The 16,540-nt window shown below is 39.3% G+C and overlaps 1 protein-coding gene and 1 long non-coding RNA gene across 19 annotated transcripts; one reads left to right on the top strand and one right to left on the bottom strand.

Moving 5' to 3' along the window:
- Positions 1–2,483: 2,483 nt before the first annotated feature.
- On the top strand, positions 2,484–12,397 carry gmppaa (GDP-mannose pyrophosphorylase Aa). 2 transcript variants are annotated; one of them, XM_049594127.1, is made up of 13 exons: positions 2,484–2,621; positions 3,312–3,409; positions 4,212–4,315; positions 4,758–4,950; positions 5,151–5,210; positions 5,298–5,428; positions 5,575–5,589; positions 8,157–8,291; positions 8,624–8,721; positions 8,799–8,845; positions 9,008–9,100; positions 11,035–11,203; positions 11,831–12,397. In XM_049594127.1, exons 1-13 carry the CDS (start codon positions 2,582–2,584, stop codon positions 11,929–11,931), a joined length of 1,284 nt encoding a protein of 427 aa, XP_049450084.1. In that variant the 5' UTR covers positions 2,484–2,581; the 3' UTR covers positions 11,932–12,397. The 2 variants fall into 2 exon arrangements, with proteins under 2 accessions (XP_049450084.1, XP_049450085.1); XM_049594128.1 differs by lacking the exon at positions 5,575–5,589.
- A 1,005-nt stretch (positions 12,398–13,402) lies between these two features.
- Positions 13,403–16,316, bottom strand: LOC125899671 (uncharacterized). 17 transcript variants are annotated; one of them, XR_007450747.1, is made up of 5 exons: positions 15,445–16,316; positions 15,161–15,387; positions 14,734–15,048; positions 13,852–14,619; positions 13,403–13,794 (listed from the first exon to the last, which is right to left on the bottom strand). It is a non-coding gene; the product is annotated as an uncharacterized LOC125899671 (long non-coding RNA). The 17 variants fall into 17 exon arrangements; XR_007450759.1 differs by having other exon boundaries at positions 14,734–14,960; positions 15,130–15,186; positions 15,414–16,316; XR_007450749.1 differs by having other exon boundaries at positions 15,161–15,330; positions 15,388–16,316.
- Between the last annotated feature and the right edge of the window lie 224 nt (positions 16,317–16,540).

Here is a 16,540-nt window from a genome sequence, read left to right on the forward strand (position 1 = left end):
AGTAACCTACTTTATGCACATGCAAAAGATACAAAGGTAACTGAACTTTGTGTTGACAAAGCAGGGAAATGAAACAGAACAAGCAGCAGTAGGATTACAGATCAGTGTTCTGTGTCTTGGGTCCACCTCTGGTATTCAAAGTCATCTTTATAAATCAGAGGGACACTGTTGTTTGTAGAATTAGCTCTCAGTACTTTAACAAATACATTAATAAAAACATTATTTAACCACAACCAGAAACTGCTGCCTTGACTAACACAAACTCAGTCTATCATAAAGCCATGTACAAAATACAATCCACCATCTCTTCTAGGACAACGGGCATTACTATTCCCTTTTTATTTTATTATCATTCCTCTGTTTAGGTCTTTTAAACCAAAGACATTTTGACATGTCACAGTAGTAAAAGCACAGGTGTAAATAATAAAATTAATGATGGCTGAACTCCACTGTGAATTTCGCCCCAGGGATAAATAAAGCGCCTAACTATTTAGCTGCTTCACAGCACTCCTTAATGTTCGTAGTAACACCTGTGCTTTCCCTGCCATAAGTCAGAGTGTCTGCTGTATAAAAGGCCCCTATCACTGATGCAGTTTTTGTAAATCAAATAACTTTTATAACCATGATTGTACAGAGGAAACAAACATATAACTTGACAACAAACCTCTAAGTGACAATTTCACACAAGGAACTGTTTTATGTTTTTGCAGCAGTCTTGAATGTGAAAAATCATTAAATATAACTGCTTAATACTTCAGGAATTTATCACACATACAGTACACTTTCAAAGCATTTTTACAGGACCATATTCAGTAGCTGTTGCATTTATTAAACAAGACCATTTTTGTTAATGTTTTTGAACATCAGCATTTGCCAAGTGGACAACAGACTGTCACCGTTTAAACTTCGTAAACTGTTTTCTGATTGTTTATTTAATACATTTTAAAGGAAAACCATTAATTTATCTTTTAAAAATGATAAATACAGAAATCCCTTTGTTTGATAGTTCTGTATCCCTTTATTGGACTATTAATCAGTTGTATTTATTTATTTTTTCATTTTGGATCCTTTGCTGCCTCTTTTATTGATCATTAAATACAGATAGATATTGCATATCACCCAAATAACACCCACTGTAACAGGTGTTCCTGTAATGTGTATGTTGCTCTAATCCCCTGGTTCCTAACTTGGAGGTCCTGACCCCCATTAGAGGTCGCCAAAGCTTCATGTGGGGTTATGAGGGCTTCTTAATTTTAAGGGATGTAAGAAATTTGTTTTAAATATACAGTAGGCCTATATCTCAGGATTTCACTCATTTCTGTAGGAAAAACTAAATTGGTTTAATTTTTTAAGTTATAATATCATTTAGCCTGAGATATACACTTACGAAAATCTCACAGGATAAGGGCATTGTGCAGACCTAAACACAACCTACACTAACAGAGCCTCCAGTCTCTACTAAACAGCTTTGCCCTGCATTAGAAAGGTATGCAGTTAAAATAACCACTGAGCTAATGGAGAAGAAAACACTGAATTTGTCATATAAAAAGCCTACTAGGTAGGATTGTTAAAAATAAAAATATGTAATACAGACAGTTGCGTAAAAAGTTCCCAAGGGACTGTTCTTTACCTATGAGGGAGAGGGTGGTGCAAAAAGTGAGAGGCATGTCAAATATTTTTTTAAGCATTGGAGGAGGGATTAATGTTTTCAATTTCGGCTCAGGGGAGGGGCATACGAGTGAAATGGCTCTATCTTGTATTTATTTTACTACAGATTTTTAAAGAAAACGCCTTCGAAACCCACCCAGAGGCATGTTTTCTTTAACTTTAAAAACTGCCAAAATTACACCATTAATCATAACCAGAACTTGGACACAACACGTGCAACAGATGCTTCTGTCAGCAAAAACATAACCGAGACTGAGTTTAAAATAGTGATATTTCATTCATGTCTCATTTAAAATTGAGCCTTTTTTTTCCAACTTGAGGATTTCAACTTCAGCTTTTAACTTTCAAACATCAAGGGTAAGTTTTAAAAATCGAATAACTAATGTATGGGGGTTAAGGGAGGCTCAAGAAAAAATATTTTTAGTTTTGGGACATTGGAGTAAAAAAAAAAAAGTTACACCCCAGCCACCCCTGTTTTGTGGTAAGTAAAGAACAGCCCCTAAAAATATCAGGAAAACTCACAGGAAATAATCTGCTCGAAATTCATCCAAATTGCTCATTTTACACAAACTTCCTGCAGTTATTGCCTTCACTCTTTGGGTGAATTGTCCAGATTATCTGTTGTTCCGTGTTGTTATGCAGTGAATATAATATGAAATATCTATAAAATATTACCTAATCATAAAAAAAGTTGTCCTTTAAAAGGGAGAAAGGTTGGGAAACACTGCAAACCGCCCCCACCTCTCTATAATCTCCTCCGCTCCGTTTCATCACGTTCATTCCGCTCCCTGTTTTTACTCTGATCTCGTCGACGTCACAACCAGGAAGTGGATACGGAAATACTCACCAAACGGCTACAGGTGTAGTCTTCAGGCAGGACTTGTCTGTCACAAACCATATCTTCTCGGTCAACATGTTGAAGGCTGTTATTTTAATTGGAGGCCCTCAGAAAGGTGAGAATAAATCTCCTCCTTGTCGTGTTTTGTATTGTCAGCTGTGCGGGGTTAAAGCGAAGCTAAGTGTGCTAACATGCTAACAAGACCGAAGACCCGCTGAGCTTGTTTATATCACTGACGTGGCATAATGAGGGTGCACCACATAAACATATGGACACAGAACATTTTACTGTGTAGCCTAATATTGTTATGACCACAACACTAACTGACAACATGTAAATAACAACACTGTGTGTGCAGGTAGCGTTACCCGGTGAGAGTTACTAGTGGCTCATTTAATCACCTCATAAACCCATTATCTCTCATAGCAAGTGACCGTACTCCAATTTAAGAATGACGGCTTTTAATATTACTGCTCATTTATTACAGGGATATGTTAAGAAATGCTTTTAATGGTGGCGTTAGGACACACTCATAAGTTCGGCATGACTTCAGTCCACCATACAGTTCAGAAATACTAACAAGAGAGTAGAATAAAACCAAGCTGAGACACCTGCCTGTCCATAAGGATGGTGATTTAAAATACCACATTTCTGATAGTTTTTTTCTTTTTATATCAAAGGACATGACATCACCTATAGTATAGTGTAGGGCTCTGTTTAGTTTTGGTGCATATTAGAAACATGACAAAAAAAGTGATCTGCATTTTAACCTGATGTGCAAGTAATGGCTGCCATTGCTTTGCAGGCACAAGGTTCAGGCCGCTGTCATTTGAGGTGCCCAAACCCTTGTTTCCAGTAGCAGGTGTACCCATGCTACAGCATCACATTGAAGCATGTGCCAAGGTGGGTGTAACTGCAATACTTCAGTACTAGCAAAGGTAGTTTACAATGTAGGGCAATTGTGGAAGTAGATTGTTTGAAAGTAACATGGATATGTCATATTGTCAAGTAGCAGATTGCATTTAGTTAGTAAACAGATGATAGTGTTAAATCTCAATTAAATCAAAGTAAAATGAAATTTAAGTTAAATCATTGTGTTCTCGCATAGTGGTTCCCAACTGGTGGGTCTTGTTCCAAAAATGGGTTGCGGGTCTGTTCCGAATGGACCGCAGGTGATAAGCAAACATGTCTGGGTTGTAAAAAACTCTTTCTCTCTCTTTTTTAAAAAAAAAAAAAAAAATATGATGAATTTCCGACACAGAGCTGTATTTTTTAAGTGCTGTTTCCTGCTGTAGAGTTAATGACTAATGGACAGCTACTTGACAGAGACAGTAGTTTAGCATGACAACATGGCCAAACTATCATGCTGAATGTATTGAACTGTGTGGACCTTGAAGGACTGACTAAGTAGAAATCTGGGTCTCATGGCTGAACCAGTCGAGAACCACTGTTCTAGCCTAACTGGTTGTTAAAGTAGTGAAGAGCATGTCCTCCCAGTTGCTGGTTGGCAAATCATTTCTTTAAAATGCAAGAGTAATAGACACCAAGAATGATAACGAGGTGCTGATCACTAGCAGTAGACTTGATCATAGAAAACAAGTGTTGCACACTCTGGCTCCATATGCATTTATTTTATTTTCATGACGTTTCGGCTCTTGGGCCCTTAATCTGTCAGTCCAGTAATAAACATCTTTTCTGTTACAAGGTACCGAATATGAAGGAGATTTTGCTCATCGGCTTTTATCAGCCAAATGAAGAACTGACCAGATTCCTATTTAATGCACAGCAGGAGTTCAAAATTTCCATCAGGTAAACAACAGAGCTCAAAAACTGGTAAACAGAAATAGCTTTTAGCTACCTCATTAAACAAGTACAGGCATACCTAGTCACTTGCATACAGTGTATAGGTATATTACATTGTGTAAGTGTAATAGTAGGAGTTATGAGAATGTACTGCTAAGGTCTAAAGTTACACTAAGACATTATGACATGACAAGAATTCTTCTTTTTCTTAATTACACATCATTCATTAAACAGTAGAGACCAGTTGCAAACCTTTTTTATATTTCTGTTTCTCAGCTGCTCTGAACTGTGATGATATTTGACAGAAGCACTGTACCTAATATATTGCTTCTACTTGTACTTTTTAAGTTAATGTTTTCTGTACAAGTGGTGGTACTTTTCCTGCTGCGGTGCACTGCTGCTGCCGAATGACTGCAGGTATGCTGTTCTTCCTGACTCTGCACCACAGGTATTTGCAGGAGTATGCAGCCCTGGGCACTGGAGGGGGCATCTATCACTTCAGAGATCAGATTGTCTCCGGCAGTCCAGAGGCTTTCTTTGTTCTGAATGCTGATGTTTGCTCAGCGTTTCCTCTCGCAGAGATGCTCAGCTTCCAGAAGGAACATGGAGAACCAAACAGCTTTGTTATCCTTGGGACAACGGTGAGAAATCATTATTGACAGTTGTTACTGTCTTTAATAGAACTCGTGAAATGTAGTCAGAGTAGAGCTCCAAAAAGTTTTTCTGTTATTTATTTTTTGTTGCTTCTGGCTTGCTGAATGTAATGAAATATCAGATCTGGGTTTGTTGATTTCAAAAATTTGATGTATCCTAAATTGTGCTGCCATTCTTCTCTCATCAGGCAAACAGAAAGCAATCCATGAATTACGGCTGTATTGTTGAAAATGAGGAAACAAATGAGGTATTTAACCCTTCCTAGTTTATTTTCCTTAATACTCACTAATTATTATTTAGCCTTGAAATAACAAGTACCCCTTTTCTTTTTCAGGTCTTGCATTATGTGGAAAAGCCGAGCACATTTGTGAGCGACATCATAAACTGTGGCATATACCTCTTTAACCCCGAAATCTTCCAGCATATCGGCGCTGTCTTCCAGAAGAACCAGCAGGACATGCTGTTGTGAGTTGAAGCTCTCCCTCACGGGGATCTGTGAGTGGGAATGCATGTTAATACCATTTATTCCATCTCTTTGCTTCTCTTCATTTGTCCTTTTTCCTTCCCTTCTCCTCCTCGCCATGATTTCTGTTTGCTCACACAATCATCAGATATCCATATGATGGGTAAGTTGGTACATTTAGGCTGCACGGTGTAGTCATAGAGCACTTAGCGTATGGTGTGAGCTGTAGAAAGATAACCCAGTTAAGGCTGAAATTTCACAGGCTGCTTTGTGAATGTTGCCTGTGCCCTTTTTTGCTATGCACTTTTTTGGCCAAATTATGCACCTCCTGTTTTGCAAGCAGCTTGTCTTTATGTATTTATTGATTTATTCTGTCTTTGGGCAAGTTTTGTCCTTGAGATGGGCACTACAGGGTCTTTGCCTGTCAAAGATCAAAGGAGGGGTTTGACGTTTTGGTAAACATGCTTATTTATCTTGCTGTAACTTTGTACTGGAGTATTAGATGAGATGATTTATGCCACTCTCATGTCTGTTTGGAAATATGAAGCTACAGCCAGCAGGCAGTTAGCTTAGCTTTGTACAAAGACTGGAAAGCATGGATGTAGACTGGATACAGCATTGGAGGCGGGGCCCTATATAGTCCCATGAAAGTTGCTCAGAGGCTTATGAAACCAAAAAAGTTTGACTTCCACAGTATAAAATTACCCAGATCTTCTGCATCGTTGGGCCCATTGAGCACGTGCACTAGAGACTTTTCCAGCTTAGCAGCCAACTTCTGGTTTAGCCCTCTGCTAACTTGGTTGGGGATAAAATGTAGGTGGATTTTGTTACCTTTGGACAGAGACAGGCTAGCTGTGTCCAGTCCTTGTGCTACACTAAGCTATCTGGCAGCTGGCTGTAGCTTCATATTTAATGGAGAGATATAAGAGGATTATCAGGCTTCTCACCTAACAGCCACAAAGCGAATACAGTTTTCCCAAAATGTCGAAGTTTTGCCTCAAGTCCTAGAGTTAAGACAAAACATTCTTTGTCTGGTATAATTTTTGTCCAGAAAAAATCAACCTATTGTAGCTCGCTCTTTCGAGTGTCAAACACTGCATCCTGCATTTTGCAATAGTCTGTTCATCTTCTTAAGGGCAAGCACTCAACTGACTTCCTCACATCTATTTTTATTTACTTTTAAGTTGTCCCTGTTGTTTCTCGAGGTTAGCTAGCAAAGACTTATAAGATGTCTCGCAGTTGGTGAAACTTTATGTAACACAGTTGCCGATGAGAATTATGTAACAGTCTTCTATCGTATGAGTTCTTGCTTTGATTATTAGTTGCTACACTCCCAGCTGTGTTTTTCTTCTGAACATGAGAAAAGCTTCCTGTCTGATCACAGCCTAAATGTGCATGTGGATGGACTGGTTGCTCACAGAAGCCATAATAACACATGGGATCAATACAGGGATTTGATTTTTGTTTTGTTTTTTTTCCCAATTTGTGGAAATGTGAGGAATTTTTTTGTGTTTTCAAATGTTCACTGTGGTGAAGGAGACCTAATATCTGGCACCCCGGTGACACCTGAAATATATTACAAAAGGTCAAACCACGCTGTGCATAATTCACCTGCTGACATCAATAGCACTTAAATCAAGCCGCGCACTGAATCAGCAAAATTGTCGAACACATCAGAGATACTTGATAGAAATGAGCTGGTTTATACTGCAGAAATCTCTAGGGGAGCGCTTTGCCTCTAACCACATCCCCTCCTTTTTGCTAAAACTTCGATTATGGGTGCAATCCTTTAAAATATTCTTTTCATCAATATTTAACACTCTGTTTCATCTTGGGGCTCTCACAATACACTATGCCAGAGACCCTGATTAATGTGGAACACGTAGATGCTTCTGCTTAAGTTTTGGATCACTACTAGGTAATCAGCTTTGGTTTTAACCCAGCACTGACACCATCAAAGTTAGTATCACTGATGCATTTTAACTCACTGCTCTCATTTTATTCTAGGGGCGTTGTAGGAGGGCAATAAGTTCTTGTTTATTTTTTACTTGGCTTTAAGAAAAGTTTGGAGCTATTGGCTCCACTTGGATGGTTTGAACCGGATATTAAAGAAATATTAAAGACTTTTTGAGTACAAGTGGAGTAATGAGAAAAGGAACTCATCCTTAATTCTTAAAGTATTGCTTTTTCTTTACTGGCATAATTTCTAGTACAAGGAAATGATAATACAACACACACTGTTTATATAAATTGTTTATTAGGTAGTCAAGCAGAATGATAAAATTGGTCACGAAAGACTTAAATAGGTTTGTTTGTGCTGTCAGTGTCACTAGTGACTGTAGATATAGAATCCTTGCCTGCAGTGTCTCATCATCTGCCTACTATTTAGGTAGTCATACAGTACATCCACTTTACTGTAGGGATAGCACTTTGGGGAAATCAGCTGCCTCATTTAAAAAAAAATAACATTTCACTCAATTTTTCAAAAAATATGGGGAGAAAACATTGATATAATGGCAGCCATACCCCGAGAGTTTTGTTATTGCAGTGAAAATTGAACTAGCTAAATGCAATTTTCAGTTTACAGTGTATTTTTCTGTTGAGATCCCAACTCTGTCTTGGATTTCATTCTAACCCCTAACTCTGTGCACAAGATTGTATTTTAATAAATGAGCCCCCCAGCCCTGGTTTGTAACTCGGTGCCATAAACTGATGATCTGTCTCCTGCAGAGAGGAGCCAACCAACGGCTGGCACCGAGCAGAGGCCATCAGGCTGGAGCAGGACATTTTCACTGCCCTGGCAGGGCAGGGCAAACTCTACGTGTATAAAACCCTTAGCTTCTGGAGCCAGATTAAATCCGCAGGGTGAGTGCACATGTCAGAAATGCTGTCACATTCAACAGGACATATATTTGTCTTAGTGACAACCCTGCAGCCCGTAAAAAGGTTGGAGGAGGAGAGAGACATTGGACTGTCATACATATCGGCTTAAATGGTATTTATGAAAAATGACGGTGTGGTCAGATTGAACACAGCTGAACACTTTTTTTATTCCTTTTGAAGGATTCCTTGGTTAACATTTAAACATTTAAAATGTGCTTTAAACAGCAGGACCATACATTGCTGCCTCAATCCAAAAGAAACATTGTGATATTGATAGGGTAGATACTGATGCCTTTTTTGAAATCTTTTCCCAGATCTGCAATTTATGCTAGTCGGTTGTACCTCAACCAGTATCACACAACTCACCCTGAAAGATTGGCTTCAAATAAGGATGGAGGTCCCAAAATAAGTGGTAAGATTCTTTCATCTCCTTTTGTTCCTGTCTTGTATCAGCGGCAAATCTATTCATACTTTCTCCCATTTCCCCAGGTAATGTCTATATTCACCCTACAGCCAACATTGACCCCACTGCTATGGTAAGCATCCTTCCCTATTGTGTCACACTTTGCACCGTAAATACACAAAAATGAGCAGGAACCTTTAACAGATAACCATTTTATGAAAAATATCCAGCTGTTGTTAAAGGTTAAGTGAAATACAGGTGTATCATACTTTTTATTTTTCCTTTGTCAACCCAGTTGGGTCCTAATGTCTCCATTGGCACTGGAGTGACAATTGGTGCTGGGGTCAGAGTTCGAGAATCTGTCATCCTTCATGGTGCAACTCTACAGGTAAGCCCCTGTGAAATGTCCTCTCTTTCCTATTACTGCCTAAAAAGGACCAGCAAGGGCTTGTTGCAACACAGGACTCACCCTAGAGCCTTTTCCACATCTGTACTGGTTAGGTATTTAGTGTCTTGCCATGCATCTCATTGAGAGTACACAGTAGATACTGTCTAATATGAAATGATAGTGCTATTTTCAGTTGATTGCTACATAAATAGGTGAACTGTTTAATGCAGTCTGGCTCACAGGATATAGACTGCGGGTATAAAGCCTTTTATTTGCTACCTATTTCAGTCTCAAAATCCCTGTCGCTAAGTAAAACTAGTCTCACTGTTTTTCTCAACACGTTTTAGCGCTGCATGTAAACAACAAGTTAAGTTTTAAGTTTTTTTTTTAGTTTTAAGTTTTATTTACTTTGTCAATCCCCCTGAGGGGAAATTCAATGTTTTCACTCTTGCTTGTCAAAGACACACACATGCACAAACAGGACCTATATATGCACTAAGTGGAGAGATGTCAGAGTGAGGGGGCTGCCCTTGGTGAGGTGCCCCGAGCAGTTGGGGGGGTTTGGTGCCTTGCTCAAGGGCACCTCGGCAGTGCCCAGGAGGTGAACTGGCCCCTCTCCAGCTACCAGTCCACGCTCCATATTTTGGTCTGGACGGGGACTCGAACAGGCGCCCCTCTGGTTCCCAACCCAAGTCCCTATGGACTGAGCTACTGTCTCCCCCCCCCTCCCCCCCCCCAAAAAAAATAGGTAGCAACCATGCGGAAATGTCTTTTACAGTTTTATGTGGTGTTTTCTTTTGTGGGTATTTCTCTATTTTAATGCCAGGGCTCGCCTCCTCACCAAAACAAGTTCCTTTCTGACATGATCTCACAAGAGCGCTGTTGCTGCATCCTGGGCTGAGCGTTACCCAAGACATTTGCGATTAGTTTAACGAAATACAAAAAAATATACATTTTTTTTTTCCCCCTTAGTGCTCAATTATGATGGGTTCAGCCCTCGCCTTTCGTTTTCCTCAGAGCCTAACAGTGTCTAACAACACAAGACACACTACATTTTGTTTTCCACAGCTGCTTTGGTTGTTCCATCATCTGCCATTTCTGGTGCTGGGGAGAGTAACTGCAGAATGATCTTTGGTAAGAGGAAAGCTACCGATAGCTACCAGGGAAGCAAAAGTGCCATCCTCTTCCTGTGTAGGCTGTGTAATGGTTGACGCACCTCCTTTGTGCCGTAAATCTTCCCGTGACATTAAACCTGCAACATACAGAATTGCATAGTGAAAACAAGGCTAATAGGGAATCGGTCTAAATGCTGGTGGTGTCATTGTTCTACAGCCATTACATTGTGCAATCAACACTGACTTGACAATGATAAGCTAAAGCAAAAACCTGTCTGTTTCCATTTCAAATAAGAGCAGTCTTTGCTGAGAATATTAACTTCACTCGCACTGTAACCTTCAAGTTTGGAATTAAAGTGGGACTTAAACTGAGTGAGCTGAAGGCAAATTTATCTGGCCATTCACTGCCGGTGACATCTTAACATTTTATTAGAAACATTATCCACACTTCAACAGTGACTTGTCTAGAATTTATCTTTAAGCTCTTCTGTCACTCCAGAAATATTGTTGCCTGTGCCTCTCACAAAGATGTCATTTTTAACGATTTGGAGGTTGGCATAATTTAATCCAATGTCTCCAGTGATGACTGGGTGCCTTCAAAATGAATTCAGACTGCGGGTGACTTATTGGCTTTTATTGCATACTGCCTACAAGGACAATTTGTTAGCTGAGCTATATTTCTAAATAAACACTACCTGTTTTTAATCTGAACTTATAAGTACTCTGATTTGGCCCTGATCACTGTGTTTTTTCCCTCCACATTTCTAATACAGCACACATTATGGACACCTGAAAATCCATGTCGTTTTTTTCCTGTAGGATCACTGCTGTGTTTTGAACAGCATTGTGGGATGGGACAGCACCATTGGCAAGTGGGCAAGAGTAGAAGGAACGCCGAGTGACCCAAACCCCAATGATCCTTTTGCAAAGATTGACAGCGAGACCCTCTTCAGAGACGGAAAACTCACACCCTCCATTACTATTCTTGGTGAGAGTGCTCCGACCTGAAGTGAAACTTGCCTTCCTCAGATGCATTGATAATTATTTATTGTATTCAGTATCGTAATTATATTTTTGTCTTCAGCGTTGTGTTAGAGTTCTTCTTTTTAAAAGTTAATGAGGGGAAATGCTTCTGTTTTCTAAATTTTGGTTGCATAGACAAGGGTTACTTCTGGGCCCATGCTGGGATCGGTCCCAGCAGTTGTCTAAAGCATGTATTTGAATAGTAATGTGACATATTTATGCATGCATTTGTCTTTTTCATTTTCTAGAAGTAAGAGGCCAACATGGCACAAGCATCACTGAATTATAAATCTGCCATCGTCTATGTTTTCAGTGTTAATTGTTTTGAAATGTTTGCACTGCACTTCCCAGAGATCACTTGTTAAAACAGTACATCCATCGATGCATCGTTGTCTATTATTGTCTATTCATTTTTGATTTTCTGTAAGTTGTATTCAGTGATGCTCCTCTTTAGCTCCTCTTGGACAAACCAGAAATTTAAAATAGGTCACATCCTATACACCATAAGTGTGAGTTACTACTGATGTATAATTCGTCCTCTGTACTGTACCACACTGCACAGACTAAATACAGCCTTGCTTTTTCTCCTCAGGTTGTAACGTGACCATCCCTTCCGAGGTGATAATACTCAACTCGATTGTCCTCCCGCACAAAGACCTCAACCGCAGCTTCAAAAACCAAATTATTCTCTAGTTAATCTTCCTCAAGCTTCTGTCCACTTACTGTCACCGATGAAGGATGCTGCTGGACGCACGCCGGCACTGCCTCTGAGTTACTGTATATAAGATGTCAAAAATGAAGATAGGGGACATTCATTAAATAGTTTTGAAAGATAGATTTTTATATATTTGTCCTCGAGCCTTTATGCATCATTGGGTGTCAGCAACGTTCGAGAGAGGCTAATCACGCATGTTGATTCACCTTGAAAAGTGCTGTCATGCCAGAGGTTTATATTGGTTTTTTATTAACTTTACCGAACTGTAAAATTACTGCAGACACTAGTGTAATATATTTGGTTGGATGTAATATGATGTTAAAAGAAAAAAAAAGTTTATAGACAACCATGCTGTTTTCTCAAGGGCACCCTTGATAAACTTGAGACTTGTTACTTCAGCATGAGAAGAGGAATTAATAGAAAATAAAAATCCCTGGCTACTGACTGTGGTTAATTTTTAGAGGTGATTATTTGTGTGGGGCTCTGATTAAAACCGTTTAGCATCTTCATTGTTTGTCTCAAAAATTGACTGCCATCAAAATAAATCAGCGGGCTTGAGATTTACATTGCAATCAAGTGATGTTGCCTTTTAAAATGTGAACTTAGCAGGGGGCCTTGAGACTCTGCCATATAAGCAGCAGATACTTAAATTGTGCATCCGCAATCACTGGAGGAACTGTTCCAATTTATGGATACAGCACATTAACATTTACTTATTAAGCCCTCGAGCACTCATGATCACTTCAGCACTTTTGTTCCAATTATTGCAAAGAGAGTGTCTATTAAGGAGCGATGTAAATTGTGATACTGGAACAGCAGTATAATATATTTTAATCAAGTCTCCTCAAACTACCCTCCAGTGAAAGCGGAAAAAACAAGTTTAAGTACATTTTTTTAATATAGTTTATTTCAGGTTTTATATGTAGGTGCCTGTGCTTTCCATTGTTGATTCAGGTGCCTTAGTGCTTCCAGTAAAACTGCCTCATGCCAGTCGAGGGCCCCTCATTACACTGTTTTTACCCTCTTGGTGGGATGTTCAGTAATTGGGCTTAAACCCCTGATGCTTTTCACATAAAAGGTAATCCTAAAATTCATTAGATCAGATAGTGTTTTTTAGATTTTGGCTTCTCTGCTCCTTTAGTTTTTGTGACAGCCTTTGTTGTCTTTGTGGGTTTTTTTAAAAGGTTGTTGTCATTGATTTCTTAATTTTAGGTTATGTTACATTCATTGTTATCACCTGACAACATTTAGAAGTTTACTGATACCATTATTGATTAATATTATAATTTGACATACAAATGTGTTAAATGACTGAATGTGTTCATGTTTGTTATTATTAGTCTTTATACTGTGACGTAATGCACAGTGCAACGCTCTGTGTTGACAAGCTTAAGTAGGAGATCTGACATAACAGGCATGTTAAAATATTGTTCATGTAGAAGTTATGTGTGATACCTTTCTTCTCATGAGCATTAACACAAATTAATGGCATTGGGAATGGTAACAGTACTAGTGTTATCTAGTCAAACTTGACTAATATGCAGTGTTTATTTAAATAAACAGTGTTGTACATCAGTCCAAACACCAGCAAATGTTTGCATTGTAGCTTTTTGCAATTATTTCATTTGTAGGGATATGTTGAAACTTTATGTTTCAATTTTCAATTTTATGTTTTGACAGTACTGTGGTTAACATGTGGTTATGTTTAGGCACAAAAAAGCACTTGATTCAGGTGAGGAAAGGTTGAAATACCTTGTTTGATTGCTACAAGCAAGGCTAAAAAGGTCCCGACCACTCACTGAAAAATACCCACTTTTGTCACCACAAGCATGGCTAAAAACCTTCTATACCTGTTGCTGAAAACACCTGCTTTTGTCGCTTCAAACATGGCTAAAAACCTTCTATACCTGTTGCTGAAAACACCTGCTTTTGTCGCTTCAAACATGACGAAAACCTTTCCCTACATGTTGCTGAAAACACGTGATTATGTTGCTTCAAACATGGCTAAAAGCCTTCCCTACCTGTTGCTAAAAACACCAGCTTTTGTCGCTTCAAACATGGCTAAAACCTTTCCCTACCTGTTGCTGAAAAACACCAGCTTTTGTTGCTTCAAACATGGCTAAAACCTTTCCCTACCTGTTGCTGAAAACACCTGCTTTTGTCGCTACAAACATGGCTAAAAGCCTTCCCTACATGTTGCTAAAAACACCTGCTTTTGTCGCTTCAAACATGGCTAAAACCTTTCCCTACCTGTTGCTGAAAAACACCTGCTTTTGTCGCTACAAACATGGCTAAAGACTTTCCCTACATGTTGCTGAGAAAACCTGCCTCTGTTGCTTCAAACATGACTAAAACCTTTCCCTACATGTTGCTGAGAAAACCTGCCTCTGCTGCTTCAAACATGGCTAAAACCTTTCCCTACATGTTGCTGAGAAAACCTGCCTCTGCTGCTTCAAACATGACTAAAACCTTTCCCTACATGTTGCTGAAAACACCTGATTTTGTCACTACAGACATGGCTAAAACCTTTCCCTACCTGTTGCTAAAAACACCTGTTTTTGTCGCTACAAAGATGGCTAAAACCTTTCCCTACCTGTTGCTGAAAACACCTGCTTTTGTCACTACAAACATGGCTAAAGACTTTCCCTACATGTTGCTGAGAAAACCTGTTTCTGTCGCTTCAAACAGGACTAAAACCTTTTCCTACGTGTTGCTGAAAACACCTGATTTTGTCACTACAAACATGGCTAAAGACTTTCCCTACATGTTGCTGAGAAAACCTGTTTCTGTCGCTTCAAACAGGACTAAAACCTTTTCCTACGTGTTGCTGAAAACACCTGATTTTGTCGCTTCAAACATGGCTAAAGACTTTCCCTACATGTTGCTGAAAACACCTGGTTTGTCGCTACAAACATGGCTAAAACCTTTCCCTACATGTTGCTAAAAACACCTGCGTTTGTCGCTTCAAACATGGCTAAAACCTTTCCCTACATGTTGCTGAAAACACCTGCTTTTGTCGTTACAAACATGGCTAAAACCTTTCCCTACTTGTTGCTAAAAACACCTGCTTTTGTCGTTACAAACATGACTAAAACCTTTCCCTACCTGTTGCTGAGAAAACCTGTTTTGTCACTCAAACATGGACTAAAACCTTTCCTACTTGTTGCTGAAAACACCTGATTTTGTCACTACAGACATGGCTAAAACCTTTCCCTACCTGTTGCTAAAAACACCTGCTTTTGTCGCTACAAAGATGGCTAAAACCTTTCCCTACGTGTTGCTGAAAACACCTGATTTTGTCGCTTTAAACATGGCTAAAGACTTTCCCTACATGTTGCTGAAAACACCTGGTTTGTCGCTACAAACATGACTAAAACCTTTCCCTACCTGTTGCTAAAAACATCTGCTTTTGTCACTACAAACATGGCTAAAACCTTTCCCTACATGTTGCTAAAAACACCTGTTTTTGTCGCTACAAAGATGGCTAAAACCTTTCCCTACCTGTTGCTGAAAACACCTGCTTTTGTCACTACAAACATGGCTAAAGACTTTCCCTACATGTTGCTGAGAAAACCTGTTTCTGTCGCTTCAAACAGGACTAAAACCTTTTCCTACGTGTTGCTGAAAACACCTGATTTTGTCGCTTCAAACATGGCTAAAGACTTTGCCTACATGTTGCTGAAAACACCTGGTTTGTCGCTACAAACATGACTAAAACCTTTCCCTACCTGTTGCTAAAAACATCTGCTTTTGTCACTACAAACATGGCTAAAACCTTTCCCTACCTGTTGCTAAAAACATCTGCTTTTGTCACTACAAACATGGCTAAAACCTTTCCCTACCTGTTGCTGAAAACACCTGCTTTTGTCACTACAGACATGGCTGAAGATGTCCCAAACTCCTAATTAAAAATACCTGCATTCATTGCTGCAACAGCTGGAAATGTCTTGACCATTTGTTAAAAAATACCCGTGTTTCTTGCTATAAACACAGCTGGAAATTACCTAAATTGTCATTAAAATTACCTGTTTTTGTTGGTGTTGAAAAGGGTTCTGCAGGTTTACAGTCGTAGTGCCTAGATGTCACGCCATCCACCATCCCCTCCTCCTCCTAAAGAGAAACTTAGCTAATACACGTTATCTGAACTACGTTGTATATATGAAAAGTACCAGTGTAACATACAGGTGGTTTGCAGAAGTGTGCACTTCCAACATTTTACTCTGGTGACTGGGCTGTGAACATGATGTTAAGGAATTTCTTTTGTATTCAAAACTTCCTGCCTTTTTAGTTTTTGAAGAAAAACCTGTCCAGGACGTCAAAGAAGTGTCTGTATCCAGAATGTACCACGTAATAAAACTTCAAAACCCCACTGGTGCTGTTACTATCTTGATATCCTTATTTCCTCCACACTTTGTTTTCTGTGTAATGTGAAAGATGCCAGTTGCGAAGCATCTGCACGGAAAACACTGTCAGTTCTTTTCAGGGGGGGACAACATGTCAAACTGAGACACAATCAACATAGCAAAATGCTTCTGAGATGCTGCAGTTCAACAAAATTCAAAAACAAATGCAAATTGCAGGGCCCCC

The sequence above is a fragment of the Epinephelus fuscoguttatus genome, linkage group LG13 (assembly GCF_011397635.1).
Source record: "Epinephelus fuscoguttatus linkage group LG13, E.fuscoguttatus.final_Chr_v1".
In the NCBI taxonomy this organism is placed as follows: Eukaryota; Metazoa; Chordata; class Actinopteri; order Perciformes; family Serranidae; genus Epinephelus; species Epinephelus fuscoguttatus.

What these genes read in the sequence shown, in the direction of transcription:
- gmppaa (XM_049594127.1), top strand. Translation starts at nt 2,582, where the DNA reads ATGTTGAAGGCTGTTATTTTAATTGGAGGCCCTCAGAAAG. An exon ending in ACATTGACCCCACTGCTATG is followed by an intron (nt 8,846 to 9,007) that starts GTAAGCATCCTT and finishes TTGTCAACCCAG; the next exon opens with TTGGGTCCTAATGTCTCCAT. An exon ending in ACCCTCCATTACTATTCTTG is followed by an intron (nt 11,204 to 11,830) that starts GTGAGAGTGCTC and finishes TTTTCTCCTCAG; the next exon opens with GTTGTAACGTGACCATCCCT.